Source organism: Pseudophryne corroboree, chromosome 10, assembly GCF_028390025.1.
Source record: "Pseudophryne corroboree isolate aPseCor3 chromosome 10, aPseCor3.hap2, whole genome shotgun sequence".
Taxonomy (NCBI): Eukaryota; Metazoa; Chordata; class Amphibia; order Anura; family Myobatrachidae; genus Pseudophryne; species Pseudophryne corroboree.
In genome coordinates this window covers 186,648,145-186,663,637 of record NC_086453.1, presented here as the reverse complement: position 1 = coordinate 186,663,637, position 15,493 = coordinate 186,648,145, and the positions used below count along the sequence as shown (strand labels likewise).

The window sequence follows — 15,493 nt, the reverse complement described above, 5'->3', positions numbered from 1 at the left end:
TACCGGTAAATCTTTTTCTCCTAGTCCGTAGAGGATGCTGGGCGCCCGTCTCAGTGCGGAAACATTCTGCAAGACTTGTATATAGTTATTGCATACTTAAGGGTTAAGTTACAGTTGAGATCGGCCTATGGCTGATGCTGTTTTTATTCATACTGTTAACTGGTTATTGTATACCACGTTGTACGGTGTGTATGGTGTGGGCTGGTGTGTATCTCGCCCTTAGATAACAAAATCCTTTTCCTCGTACTGTCAATCTCCTCTGGGCACAGTCCTGAGCTCTGGAGGAGGGGCATAGAGGGAGGAGCCAGTGCACACCCATTCTAAAGCTTTACAGTGCCCATGTCTCCTGCGGAGCCGTCGATACCCCCATGGTCCTTACGGAGTCCCCAGCATCCTCTACGGACTAGGAGAAAAAGATTTACGGGTAGGTTTAAAATCTTATTTTCTCTCTTTCCTCAGGCTGCAGAGACAACACTGGTCCTCCTCCACTACTGAACAAGTATCAGGGTGCAAAACAGGGGGGGCCACAGTGACTTTGGTGCTATATAATTGTGTGATTAACATTATAAAAGCGCTGAATGTCAGTGGGCATTTTGTGTTCAAAGACATTGTGTTACTGGCGCTGGGTTGTGTCCCTCTGACAGATTTTACTGTGGGTCTGTCCCTTATAAGTCCCGGAGTGTCTGTGGTGTGGTTGTGCACGTGTGTGACATGTCTGTGGCATGGAACTCTTTGGAGACATGTTAGGGACACAGAGGCGTAATATGACACCAAGAGCCTGACTGGGTGAAAGGTTATATGATAGTGTGAATCATATCAGTAAGAAGTTGGACTGAATCTCATACAAATGAAAATAATCTGTTGAAGATGTGATTTTTAATAGTTCTGCCTTTCATCCACAGGGATCTTTCTGGGTCACATACAAATTTGCACAAGTAGTACAAACTGATACCGACACAGACTCTGATTCCTGTGTCGACACTAGTGATTCCAGGGGAATAGGTCCTAAGTTAGCAAAAAAGCATTCAAAACATGTTTTAGCTATAAAGGAGGTGTTAGAAGTTACGAAGCCCCCTCTTTTACCACAAGGAGAGAGTTTACTTTAGTAAAGAAGTAATGTAATTTTCCCTCCACCTCAGGTCTGATTTAACCTGAAAAGAAATTTCAGATTCCCAAAAGGAATTCAGGCAGCTTACCTTTTTCCAAGAAAGCTGGGAGTCACCCCGCATTTTAGACAGGGCCCTGTCATAAAAGAGAAAAGGTGTTTCTCCCTGCACCTGGAATGGCTTCACTTAAGGAGCCGACAGACCGCAAGTGAGTGAGGTGATCTATTGATGTGGCCAATGGGACACTAAGGCCTACCATTGTCTGTGAGTGGGTGAGTAGTGCTATTGAAAAGTGGTCAGAAAACTTGTCATTAGACATTGACACAATAGATGGAGACGAGATACTCCTAACGTTAGCTCATATTAAAGACGCTGCTGCGTACGTACTCTAGAAACCATGAAATATATTGGTTTCTTGGGATCAAGAACCGCTACCATGGCAGTATCGGCTCGGAGGGCGTTGTGGATTCGCCAGTGGAATGCTGATGCAGATTCCAAAAGAAATATGGAGGCTCTCCCGTATAAACGTGAGGCCTTGTTTGGTGATGGGCTGTATGCGTTAGTCTCGGCGGCTACCGCAGGTAAGTCGACATTCTTGCCTTATGCTCCTACACCGGCGAAAAAGACACATCACTCTCACATACAGTCCTTTCGGCCCAACAAATACAAAAAGGCCAAAGGTCTCCCCTTTTTTGCAGGTAGGGGAAGGGGAAAAGGAAAGAAATCTGCAGCGTCTCCCGGATCGCAGGAGCAGAAGTCCACCCCTGCTTCTGCCAAATCTGCAGCATAACGCTGGGGCTCCCTTGCGGGAGTCCGCTCGGGTGGGAGCACGTCTGAAACTTTTCAGCCAAATCTGGATTCAATCTGGCCTGGACCAATGGGTCTTACAAATAGTATCCCATGGGTACAAACTAGAGTTTCAAGACGTCCCCCCATGCCGTTTTTTCAAATCGACCTTGCCAGCTTCTCTTCTGGGAAGAGAGGCAGTAACAACGGCAATTAAAAAATTATGTCAGGATCAGGTCATTGTCCTGGTAACCTTGGCACAGTAAGGAGAAGGTTTTTTATTCAAGCCTCTTCGTAGTTCCTAAGCCGGATGGCTCGGTCAGACCGATTTTAAACCTGAAAAATCTGAATCTCTACCTGAAAAAGGTTCAAGTTCAAGATGGAATCCCTGAGGGTAGTGATTTCCAGTCTGGAAAAGGGGGACTTCATGGTGTCAGTAGACATAAAAGATGCTTATTTGCATGTTCCCCTTTATCCTCCTCACCAAGCTTATGTGAGATTCGCAGTACAGGATTGCCATTACAAGTTTCAGACGTTGCCATTCGGACTCTCCACGGCACCGAGGGTATTCACCAAGGTGATGGCGGAGATGATGGTCCTCCTTCGTTAAAAAGGAGTCAATATAATTCCTTATCTGGACTGATAAAAGCGAGATCCAGGGAACAGTTGGTGCAGAACATCGCACTCTCCCTGTCAATACTCCAACAACACGGTTGGATCATGAATTTTCCAAAGTCGCAGTTGGAACCGACGACAAGATTGTCCATTTTAGGGATGATTCTGGACACACAAGTACGGAGAGTATTTCTTCCAGTGGAAAAGGCTCTGGAAATCCTGAAAATGGTCAAACAAATATTGAAACCAACAAGCGTGTTGATCCATCAATGCATTCGGTTGTTGTGGAAAATGGTAGCGGCCTACGAGGCCATACAGTTTGGCCGATTTCATGCCAGAGTATTCCAGTGGGACCTGTTGGACAAGTGGTTCAGATCCCACCTACACATGCACCGGAAAATAATCCTGTCCCCCAAAGCCAAGATTTCGCTCCTGTGGTGGTTACACAGTTCTCACCTACTAGAGGGACGCAGGTTTGGGATTCACGACTGGGTCCTAATAACCACGGATGCAAGTCTCCGAGGCTGAAGAGCTGTCACACAGGGGGAAAGCTTCCAAGGAAAATGGTCAAGTCAGGAAGCCTGCCTTCACATGAACGTTCTGGAATTGAGAGCCATTTACAACGGCCTTCTACCAGCAGAACATCTTCTTCAAGATCCAGGCCGACAATGTAACAGCAGTCGCGTACATAAACAGGCAAGGCGGAACAAAAAGCAAAGCGGCAATGGCAGAGGTGACAAGGATTCTCCTCTGGGCAGAAAGACATGTTAGAGCTCTGTCAGCAATTTTCATTCCGGGAGTGGACAACTGGGAAGCAGACTTCCTCAGCAGACACGATCTCCATCCAGGAGAGTGAGGCCTCCACCAAGAAGTCTTCGCAGAGGTGACAAGTCTTTGGGGAGTTCCTCAAGTAAACAAGAAGCTTCAAAGATATTGTTCCAGGTCGAGAGACTCTCAAGCAATAGCAGTGGATGCACTGGTGACCCAGTGGGTGTTTCGGTCGGTATATGTTTTCCCTCCACTTCCACTGATTCCAAAAGCTCTCAAAATAATAATAAGAACAAGAGTTTGAGCAATCTTCATTGCCCCAGACTGGCCAAGGAGGGCTTGGTATCCAGATCTTCAGGAGTTGCTCATAGAAGATCCTCGGCCTCTTCCTACTCGAGAGGACCTACTACAGCAGGGGCCGTGTGTGTATCAAGACTTACCGCGGCTACGTTTGACGGCATGGCTGTTGAGCATCGGATCCTAGGCCGAAAGGGTATTCCCAAGGAAGTCATCCCCACTCTTATTCAGGCCAGGAAAGGAGTAACGTCTAAACATTACCACCGTATTTGGAGAAAATATGTGTCTTGGTGTGAATCCAAGAAGGCTCTTACGGAAGAGTTTGAGTTGGGACGTTTTCTCCATTTTCTGCAGGCTGGTGTGGATACGGGCCTTAGATTGGGGTCAATCAAGGTCCAGATTTCGGCCTTATCAGTTTTCTTAAAAAAAAAAATTGGTCTCCTTTCCAGAAGTTCAGACGTTCGTGAAAGAGGTTCTGCACATCCAGCCTCCACTTGTGCCTCCAGTGGCACCATGGGACCTTAATGTGGTGTTGCAGTTCATTCAATCAGATTGGTTTGAACCTCTGCAGGAGATAGAATTTAAGTTTCTCACTTGGAAAGTGGTGATGCTTTTGGCCTTGGCATCCGCAAGGCGGGTGTCGGAGTTGGGGGCCCTTGTCTCACAAGAGCCCTTACCTGATCTTCCATGAAGATAGGGCAGAGTTGAGAACTCGTCAACAATTTCTTCCAAAGGTGGTTTCGTCCTTCCACATAAACCAACCTATTGTGGTGCCAGTAGCTACTGACACTTTCACTGAGTCACAGTCTCTAGATGTGTTTAGAGCTTTGAAGATTTATGTCGCAAGAACAGCTTGATTACGGAAAACAGAGGCTCTGTAAGTCCTGCATGCTCCCAGCAAGATTGGGTGTCCTGCTTCTAAGCAGACTATTGCGCGCTGGATCAGGGGGACAATTCAGCACGCTCATTCTACGGCAGGCATGCCAGTACCGAAGTCGGTGAAGGCCCATTCTACTAGGAAAGTGGGCTCATCCTGGGCGGCTGCCCGGGGCGTCTCGGCTTTACAACTTTACCAAGCAGCTACTTGGTCAGGGTCAAACACATTTGCTAAATTTTATAAGTTTGACACCTTGGCCGATGAGGACCTCAAGTTCGGTCAATCGGTACTGCAGGGTCATCCGCACTCTCCCGCCCGTACTGGAGCTTTGGTATAACCCCATGGTACTGAAGTGGACCCCAGCATCCTCTAGGACGTATGAGAAAATAGGATTTTAATACCTACCGGTAAATCCTTTTCTCCTAGTCCGTAGAGGATGTTGGGCACCCCGACCCAGTGTGTACTTTACCTGCAGTTTGTTCTGGGTCTGGGACTCAGGATCGACAGCAAAAAGGTCGACAAACCGTAGGTCAACGCCAATTGGTCGACACACCTTAGGTCAACATGGACAAAAGGTCGAAAGGAACAAGGTCGACATGGAAAAAGGTCGACATGAGTTTTGTTTTGTGTCGTTTTCTTCGTAGAGTGACCGGGAACCCCAATTAGTGCACCGCGTCCCCTCGCATGGCTTGCTTCGCTCGCCATGCTTCGGGCATGGTGCCTTCGCTCCGCTACAGCTTCGCTCGGCACAGATTACCGTTCCAATCGTAGTCCACGTGGATCGTTAAGTAAGAAAAGGTTCCAAAAAAGAAAAAAATCGTGAAAAACTCGACCAATTGGCGTTGACCTAAGGTTTGTCGACCTTTTTGCTGTCGATCTGGAGTCCGGATACCGTTTGTTCTTTATAGTTACACAAGTTGTGTTTCATTTGTTTTCAGTATGTTGCTGTAAATGGTTCATGCCTGTTGACGTGTGTCATGTTGAATGCCATGTTGTGCAGCATGGTTGAGGTGTGAGCTGGTATGAATCTCACCATTAGTATAAAAGCAAATCCTTTCCTCGAAATGTCCGTCTCCCTGAGCACAGTTCCTATAACTGAGGTCTGGAGGAGGGGCATAGAGGGAAGAGCCAGTTCACACCCTTGAAAAGTCTTAAAGTGCCCATGGCTCCTGCGGAACCGTCTATACCCCATGGTACTGAAGTGGATCCCAGCATCCTCTACGGACTAAGAGAAAAAAAGGATTTACCGGTAGGTATTAAAATCCTATTTTTTGAGACATAGACTAGAATTAGTTTCATAGGCTGAGATACAAGGTTCTTTGGAATATCTCCCACCAAGAAAATTTTCCTTGCCATGAGAGCTACTAAGAACATAAAGTAGTATTAGTATCACAACTGAGGTAAGCCTAATGAATGTGTATGATGACGTTGTATTACACAACAAACTCCACCAACTCTTCTCTTTAAGCCAAAGTAACGGAGTAGAAACTGCTGAAAGACAGTTGCAGATGGAGAACTAAAGAGAAACCGCTACAAGGTCTTAAAGAAAGTTTAAAGAATTGGATTGCTAAAAACTTTGGTGGAATACATTTTGTATCATAAATCATATGTCACATTGTATTGGTCAAGTGTGCAGTGTCTTAAGCCTGGCTGACATCACAGGAAGGTGTGAGCTGCTTACAGTCTATGGTGGTGTAGGATGTGATTACAGCTTTATTTACACATGGATCGTCCCTCTCTTTATTAGTTGTTGCTTCATTCTTACTTTTGTCTGTTATTTGTTACATATCATTGCTCTCTGTAACTATTTTGCAAATAAATAAGAAGTTGATTTCAAGACTTGGCTATCTTGTATAACTGAACATCTTATCACATAAGCAACATGTTCTGGAATTGACAAATGCAAACAGAACAGGAAAATGAATAACAACCACCATCACCACACACAAATGAATAAGATACAACTGAGGGAAACGCACTACGTCAATTTATTTTTTTCTTTGTAAGCCTGAGCTGGAGGCTATTTCCAGAAAAGGGATTTTTGATCTATTTACTTACTACTTTAAGAGACAGTTTCTAGGGCATTTCGGGCAGGGCTATGACACTTCGTATTTACCCCAAAGGGTTGTGTTGAAATTTTTTTCTTTTTTCTTTTTATTAAAAATGCTGATGTATTCAAGTATCTCTCTAAATATTTACTATTCTAACAAATCACAATGGTCGCTCTGAGAGGTTTTGATATAATGGGATAGATGTAAAGCTACTATATGTGTTCCTAACGTTATCGATTTTGTTATTACTCTGTTGGATGTGCTGCAACATAAGATGTAGAGTAGGTTGGCATACATTGTTACATACGCATTCTACATACATTTCATCTGAAGCACTATATCACCTATTATACCTTGTAGGGAATTTTTGTGTCCACTCAGAAGTAAAATGTTATGTGGCCAGCATGAGTATTTTTACATATTTTAACACACAAAATAATGCCCACTCTCATTAAATACAATTTCTGGTATGATTAAAAACAAACTTTTATTTTAATTAAAGCTGACATATGTACAAACAGGAACAAAATACATTTCATCAAAATGTGTTTTTGATGCACAACTGCATTTTCACCCATTACCACCCAGTGAAAATATAATTTGTAATTATTTTTCCTTCAAATTTGAATGCAAATCCTGTTTAGGGTTTTTGTAGAAAATATTTTAGTAAAACCAGTGGATTTTTTTTAAAATCAAAGCTTGGAGAGTGATAAAGTACCAACCATTCAGCTCCTAGCTTTCAAACACAGCCTGCAAAATGACCATTAGAAGCTGATTGGTTAGTACTTTATCTCTCTCCAAGCTGTGATAAATTTTCCCATATATATATATATAATATATATATATATGGTTCTACTGTCATTTCTGAAATACCTTGCCTATGAGGAATTGGATAAATATCAGCTCGCTATACCCTGTTCCTAACAACCACAATTAATCTATATACAGAAAATCTATGGAACTTTGGAACACTGACCCCTTTATTTGTACTTAAATTATATTGTCACCCATCATGGCAATTCGTAAACCTTGTCTAGGGCATAAGATTGTTCCCCATTTTGAGCCATACCTCATCCTTCCATCATATGTCATAGGACATTATAATGTGCCTCACACTAAGAGAGCATAATAAAATGTGACCTCACGTCTTCTTGTGGGTTCCAGCACTGAAAGAAAGCATTGGAGGCTACGTTTGACTTCCATGTCTTTTCAGTGCAGTCAATGGTAAGGAAGATTGTTACCAGAACACATGTCGGCTTATGTATACATTGCTTTGCTGACCTTCTCTTGACTTCAAGGATGAAGAGACACAGGAAGACTTTCTTCTGGTGCTGGAACCCTTGGAGAAACGACGCTGCAGAGGTGTGACATCCAAACGGCCAATGCGACGTTAAGTAAATTTAAAGTTTATCTCAATACTTTTTCATATTGTTTTACAATTTTTGTTCATGTAACAGAGCCCACTGAGGTTAAACAAGATGAAGAAAAGACAACAAAACGGGATAACATGGAGAAAGAGAATATCAATATGTGCCATGACATAAGTAAGTGTGTTTGTTCTCTACTGACTTCAATAGAGACAGCCCAGCTCTGTAAAGGTATGTTACACATTCATGTGACTTAGCAGCTTGTTCATGCCTTCCTGCAGTTTCATCTGAGTACTATTCTTTCTAGCTGCCTTCTGTCCATTTTATCCATGCAGTAATATTACTAGAAAAATTGTACAATTTTCCTAATAATATAATAACAAATATTCTTATCTGCAATCAAATTCTATGTTTAAAAATTAGAAAAATCAGCATTTTAGTTGCAGAACTGCAATTTAAAGTCCTTTGAAGGTGTAAAATCCCTTGAAAGAACATAACTAAAGAACTAAAGAAAAATATATAATTGGGTGGAGTTCAGTAGTTACATTTCAATAAATAGATCATTCATATAGGGTGTTGGGTATGTGGCATGCCGACCGTTGGGATAGTGAGTGTTCGGCATGTAGTTGCCGTTATTATGACCGGCGGTTACATAACTACATCCCTTCCTATCTTGTGTGTACTGATGGACAGATTTTCCTGGGTCCCCAATTCTTTTCTGCTGTGCTCTAGCTTGAAATTGGCCAGACGGGTGTCACAGCCTCTCCCTTAGCAAATTACCATTCTGAATGGGAGGCTCACAGGGGAGGGCTCGGCCTTCTGGATGGATAAGAATTGCATAAAGAGCAGAATGTGGTAGAACCATTACAGGCAACGGGACTCCTGTACATCTAGTGAATAGTATATTCAAGGTAAGTAGGTCTAGATTAACTCATTGAACTCCACATAGTTACTAACGTTTTTTATTAGAGTCCTTCTTTAAAGGACAATTTCACCTTTTCGGGTGGGAAGTATTGAAAAGTGAATTCTACCCCATTAACTGAACTGTAGGGTCTCTGAAGAAAGTAAGGGAGGCCTCTGCGTGCAAAGACGGGAGAACAGGAATATCACTTCAAATGTTTCACCAAACGGTGGGGTTATATACAGTACTTTAAATATTCTTTTCTTCAGTACATTAGGTATGTTTTGTTATAGTAAACTTCCAGCATACGGACAGTGTGCACTTAACATACAACCTATGCTAATAGGTTATAAAATTTTAATGTTTGCAGGCTATACACTGACCAAGAAAAATCTGTAAAGGGCCTACAATGTATTCAGTGCTGCACACAAGTCAGCCGCACTACACTTGCACTGAATGCATGGAACTAAATTTGGATATTCACAAGTATTCTGAGCTGCATGCATCTATGCTGCTGCACTTCCCCAATACTGTATGTCTGCTTGTGCAAATATCCATCATCAATATCAGTGCAGACTTGCACCAGCCCTATAGCTGGTGCAAGAGGTCAGACTGAAATTAGATGAATCTCTGCGTATGCTGATCTCAGAATAGTCTGCTATTCCACCTACATGCCTTCACTCTACTTAGTCTATTTGTGTGCTCCCTATTACCGCCCTTTCATCTGCAAGTGAAGTTACTACAGAGGGCGTACGATTTGTAATCCCCTGTAGATATGCACTACTAAAGGCTACTGTGCTGTGCAGTACTAATAAACACGTGGAGGGGAATGTAATAGCCTGCAAGAAGCAGCAAGTGTGAGACTGTGCGAGTTCTACCATTTTTTTTAAAGCGGCAATCATTTACACAGTGAAACCAGGTTGGTTTTGCCGTGTAAATGATTGCTGCTTTAAAAAAAACCCAGAGAACTCAGACAAAGTCTTGCATCTTGCAGGCTAATACATTTCCCTAATAATCTGCTTGCAGAATGGTTTTACATGTAACTCTGAATAGGCCCACCTGTGCTCCGGCCATCTCTGTATACAATAGATGGCCTATCTAGAGGACTCCTGATTCACTGCAGGAATGAAGCCGATCAGTAGCCTACATCCCTTTTGAAACTCCAACAGTCTGTAATTTAATAATACAGGGGCAGATCTATTAACCTGGAGAAGGCATAAGGAAGTGATAAACCACTGATACGTGCAAGATGATAAAGGCACCAGCCAGTCAGCTCCGTATGTGTAAATTAACAGTTAGGAGCTGATTGGCTGGTGGGTTTATCACCTTGCACATATCACTGGTTTATCACTTCCTTATGCCATCTCCAGGTTAATACATCTGCCCCACAGTATCCACTGTTCTGCTTGCCAGGGTGTGGTGTTTGTGTATTACAAGTAACAAGAAGCCAATTTACAATGTAGCGAGGGTCATATTGTAAATAAGGTGACATATAATGGAATTACTACATTTATTTGCATTTATACCATATAATTCCTGTATATGTTACTGGATATACATTAGCTATAACACATTCTGATTATTGATACAGGATTACACTTTATGCAGTAGTCAGTAAGCAAGAAGCCTGTGTAAATATGGAGCACTGCACAATGCAAGTGACAAGGATATGAAAGGCTGCTATATATGAATATGAGTAGCATTTGATATTTCCTTTATGACTCTCAAATAAAGCGCAGTTTGCTTTTTCTATTTTTTTCCCATAATTATAGAATGTGTAGTAGTGAAGGAAGAAGAGGAAGATGATGAACACATAGAGCACAAGGAGCCAATAGGTATGCATGGTTATATTTACTACCTTCATGTATAGCTTATCTATACTATACTATATTATACCTATGTCCTCATACATCTAGCCTCAATACGCAGCGCAGTGTGAGATGTCTGTGCAATTCTGCTAGCGTTGGGTTTTGTTTGTTTTTTTTGGCAGAACGCACCATGATGTGACGAGGGCGCACCAGGAGACTGTGCTGATTAATTTGATATGAGACATTTGTATATTGTGTATACGGAACACAGCGGAACTTGTTTTAGAAAAAGCTGTGGCTGCTACATTGCAGCACTTGCTGTACAGATTCAGACTCAGTCGCACACAGATATACAAGTGTCACGTATAAAAACAATCAGCACAGTCTCCTGGTGTGTCCTCGTCCCATCATGTTTTCCGCAAAAAACATGCCCGGCGCTAGCAACCTCTCATGGGACCTGGTGCGTTGAGAGGGGCTGTTTAGCGCAGCTGCAGCAATGCAGGGACGGATCTAGACTTTTCTTTTAGGGGGGGGCGGTTTACTGTTTAATCTTGACTCCTCCCCTATCTAGTCCCAACTCCTCCCATCTGCAATCCTAACTCCTCCTCTCTCAATTCCTGAAAAACTGAACTTTTTGAGTGAGACTGAGATAGTGCTTTGTGATTGTTCTATGTACATGTTACTGTGCTGTGGGGTAATTGTATTTATTAGCCCTAGTACCCACACACCTGCAAGTGAGGGGCATATGCTCTATAACCCTTGCTCTCCTGGCTCCTCTGTGCTGCTGTGGTATAGGCTGCAGATGCAGCAGGACAGCGTTCTGCCTCAGGCTCTCCCTGGAGAGCTCTCTTCAGCTCAAAAGTGGGTGTGGCTATGACTGTGTTAGGGGGGGGCGGTCGCCCCCTTCGCCCCCCCCCCCCCCCCCCCCCCCCCTAAATCCGGACCTGCAGCAATGATGTATGAGGATACATCTGTATAAATTAGCCATGTATTGCTCTGAATGATTAGGTAAACTCTATCAGCTTTATTTGGGTGTGGTATGTTAGGTTGACAGTTGTCATGTTGGCAAGCATTAGGTAGACATGAGCATGTTGACCTAGTCATCATGTCTACACAGATGACATTTAGACATAATGTTCCTGGTAGCCCAGCAGCTACTTTCCTGGTCCTATCGTCTCCAGCTTCTTTAAGGTCCCGGTGGTCATATGATGCGCTTGCGTTTTCCAGTAAGGACACCTGCCCTGTTCTCCACATGTACTACCTAACATTACCCACCACTCTCCCTGCAGCCTAACTCTTTCTGTGGTGCCTAAAGGGCCCTACTCATTTCCCGATGCGCCGCCGAGGTGCCCGACGGCCGATACGGCCGACGAGCGACCCGGCGGCGGGGGGGCAGTGACGGGGGGAGTGAAGTTTCTTCAATCCCCCCGTCACGCGGCTGCATTGAAGTGCAGGCAAATATGGACGAGATCGTCCATATTGGCCTGCATGCACAGCCGACGGGAGACCAGCGATGAACGAGCGCGGGGACGCGCATCGTTCATCGCTGGAGTCTCCACACTGAAAGATATGAACGAGTTCTCGTTCATTTATGAACGAGATCGTTCATATCTTTCAGAAAATCGGCCAGTGTGTAGGGCCTATAACCCTGATCAGCATTTCACATTGGGACATTTCAGATGTCAACATTGTCATCATGTCAATATTATAAAAGTCACTATGGTGAATTTCAACTATGTGACTGGATACCGGTTTATTTCTCTATATACGTTAATTATTTATGCTTTTCATCACTTTGAGTCCAGGCACTTACTCAGTTTGAAATAAGACCTAGGAGTAAATATAAGAGCCTGCGGCTTGCAGGCATCAGCTAGATCCAGCCAAGTCTGGCCAATGTTTTACAGTGGTAATCCTTTAAAAGGCTAAAACAACCTAGTTTTGCCTTTTAAATGATTGTCACTGTTAAACATCATCCAGACTCACTGGTTTTGCCGTTTAAATGATTGCTGTGAAATGTTTCTTCCTCTCAGAGTTCTCTCATAGGATTTCAGACTCAGATTTTAGAAAATAGGGATCAATGCATGTATTGTGTTCAAAAGGGCAGCTGGAGAGCCAATAGAAACAGGGATTTCTAGTAATTGTTCCAAGGTCAATCACTCGCTGTTTCCCAAAATAAAACTCTGGAGACAGACTCTATCCTTTTCTGGGTGTTCTTTTGTGTTTTCAATGCAGTACTCCTTCCCACCCTGCATCTGGTGTTATCAGAATGCAGTACCCCCCTAATTTATGTAGTAACAGTTTCTTATATAGCGCAGCACATTTTATTGCTCTTTACAATTGGTAATGAGTCACAATATTCCCAGTTCTTCACAGAATGCAAGATAAATGAAATGATAAAAAAAAATATTTAAAGTAATTGAGATGCACAATCCTACGTTTACATTGCAAACGAATTAGCCCTCACTCAATAATATATTTATAATCATAATAATAAGAAGAAACAAAAAAACAGGAAACTGCTTTAAAAGGTAAGCAATGCCAAACCAATATAAATATAGCCATTGACTCTTTACTGGATATGCATTATATGTCTTGGTAATGTACTAGAAGCTCATTTAGAACACCTTCCTACATATATTAAAATCTTTTTTTCAGGTGTGTTTGACTGTCACATCATGCTTGTGTTAATATGGATTTCTTACACATCTGCATGTCCCTAGTTTTGAAATGGACAATTTTAAACAACCTGCTGTCAAATAGATCTTCCGATTACTCACAGGAGCACAAAGCATTTCAGGAGATGTGTGCTGATTGTATGGTGGCGGTAATCTGTCCATTTGTGTGATTACGTTAGGGAGGACAGGGCTGCATGTGATGGGTGTAGTTTCATGATGTAAGGATGGGAATGGAGGCAATTAAGGCATAATTCTGACAAATAAAGGCTGATAGATTGTGGAAGGAATAGAGTCCCACAACAGCACATTGCAATGATATAAGGCTTAATTCAAACTGTTACAGGAAGATTGTAATGCACTTTTTATATGAAATGATACATACATTTTGATTTTCCATCTCATCAGGTTCTCTGACTGACAAAGCTGTGACCTGCTCCAGAAATGTGCACCAGGAGGGCCAGGCATATAAATGTGTGGAATGTGCTGAGTGGTTTCTTGGAATGACTTCACTCACGTTACATCAGGCAACACACACCAGTGAAAGACCGTTCTCTTGTGACCAGTGTCCAAAAACATACAGATATCAGTCCAGTCTGTACAAGCATAAGAAGACCCACAAAGGAAAGAGGCCATTTGCCTGTGAAGACTGTGATAAGAGCTTCAGTCACAATGTGTACCTCCTGCGACACCAGTTAGTCCACACAAGAAAGAAGCCTTTTGAATGTAACTTGTGTGATAAAAAGTTTTACCGTCAAACTGGGCTCGACAAACATCATCTCGTAAAGCATATGATTACTACAGGAACATAGGGGCCGATTCAAACCCTGACACTGATGTCCAAAAATCTGCACAAGCACTTACGCTGGTACTCGCATGTGCAAGGTCCTAAACTGCGTTCTCTTCATAACGCAGTTTAAGACCTGGAGGGGGGTGACAACATGGTGTCGACACTGTTTTGTGGGCGTCAATGCTTTTTTAGGGGCGCAGTCTGGACAACGCAGGCGTGTCCGGACCGCTTGTGGGGCGGGCCGCGGCAGCAGCATGATGTCACACGCAAACACTGCGAACCTTAACATGGTGGGTAGCCGTCTGCTTTCGCAGCTATGGTGCGCAGGCAGAGCGCTACTCAAAACAAGCAAAAGCATCGCCTCCGTGCAATGCTCTCACATATCTGCAGGGGGGGATGGGTTTGGCATGCGAGGCGGACTTGCCCTGTCTTGGGCGTTCCCTCCGCACGTCAAAGAAATTGATCATAATGTGCGTTTTCTCGCACATCTACGATCATGTCTGAATTAGGCCCCTAGTACTCTAATTATGTTGAGAGAACTCGTTCCGATGATGGGAACATGTACATTTTTTTGTTTTCGATTCCTCAACAGATTTAGGAATCCAATTGTTTGTTTGTTTTTTTGTAATTGCACTTTGACACCGAGCGTCTGCCCTGCTTGTCCATTAATTAGGAGTAACATCTGTAACTAGATGGTGTATTCCTGTGCTTAGCGCAACAAATAAACCACAATAAGATGACAGCTGTGGACGCTATGGCAGTCTATAGCTACAACATCATATAATACTAGTGTTTGGCATATATTTGATAACAGGGAAAGTGTGGCTCTCTAGCTTTTGTGAAATGAATGATGTAATTTCTCTCCTTTACCTGCTCTTTTTTATTTATGCCCGAAACGTACTGATTATCTGTGATTTATTGTTCTTCTTATATTATGAAAAGCATTGCAATTGAAAATCGCATTCGTAAATGTTTATAATCTCTGTATTCTGAAATATGTGCAAAAGAAGTAAAGGCTAAAGTTAGTATTAGTATAGGAGGAAAACTAAACCAACCTACAGTAGTATTCAGTTATTCTGTCATTATCTGTGCCAGTATTAAGCAGTTTTTCTTTATCTATTTCAATAGGTATTTCTGCAGTATAAAATGTCAGTAATTTATTGCACAAAGTATTTGACCTATTGTGTATAATGTAAATAAAAACATATTTTTTTAAAGTGATATTCTGGTTATGTGTTGTGCAAGCTTAAAATGTTCAAATAAAATAAGGAAGACCCGTCTATGCTGCACCTCATAACAGACCTGATACAAAGTGTGTGTGTGTGGGGGGGGGGGGGGGGGGGGTTTGTTTTTTTAAATCTCTTGGTAAACATATTAGTAGATCGGACACATAAGGAGATGAACACGAGATAATGCTAAGGGAATTGGCCCGGAGGAGACCACATTTTTTTTTTT

General features: G+C 42.8%; 1 protein-coding gene across 5 annotated transcripts in view; it reads left to right on the top strand.

Annotated features, from left to right (window-relative positions):
* Positions 1-15,259, top strand: part of LOC134966322 (zinc finger protein 569-like) — a 232,370-nt gene extending 217,111 nt beyond the window's left edge. For 3 of the 5 annotated variants that reach the window (XM_063942969.1, XM_063942968.1, XM_063942967.1), the window contains 3 exons: positions 7,958-8,044; positions 10,541-10,603; positions 13,657-15,259. In XM_063942969.1, coding sequence (XP_063799039.1) covers positions 7,958-8,044; positions 10,541-10,603; positions 13,657-14,060 — 554 coding nt within the window. In that variant the 3' untranslated portion in view covers positions 14,061-15,259. Of the gene's footprint in view, positions 1-5,917; positions 6,257-7,798; positions 7,863-7,957; positions 8,045-10,540; positions 10,604-13,656 lie in introns of those variants that run through there. The other 2 variants (XR_010188623.1, XM_063942970.1) reach the window with 2 other exon arrangements.
* The last annotated feature ends 234 nt before the right edge of the window (positions 15,260-15,493 follow it).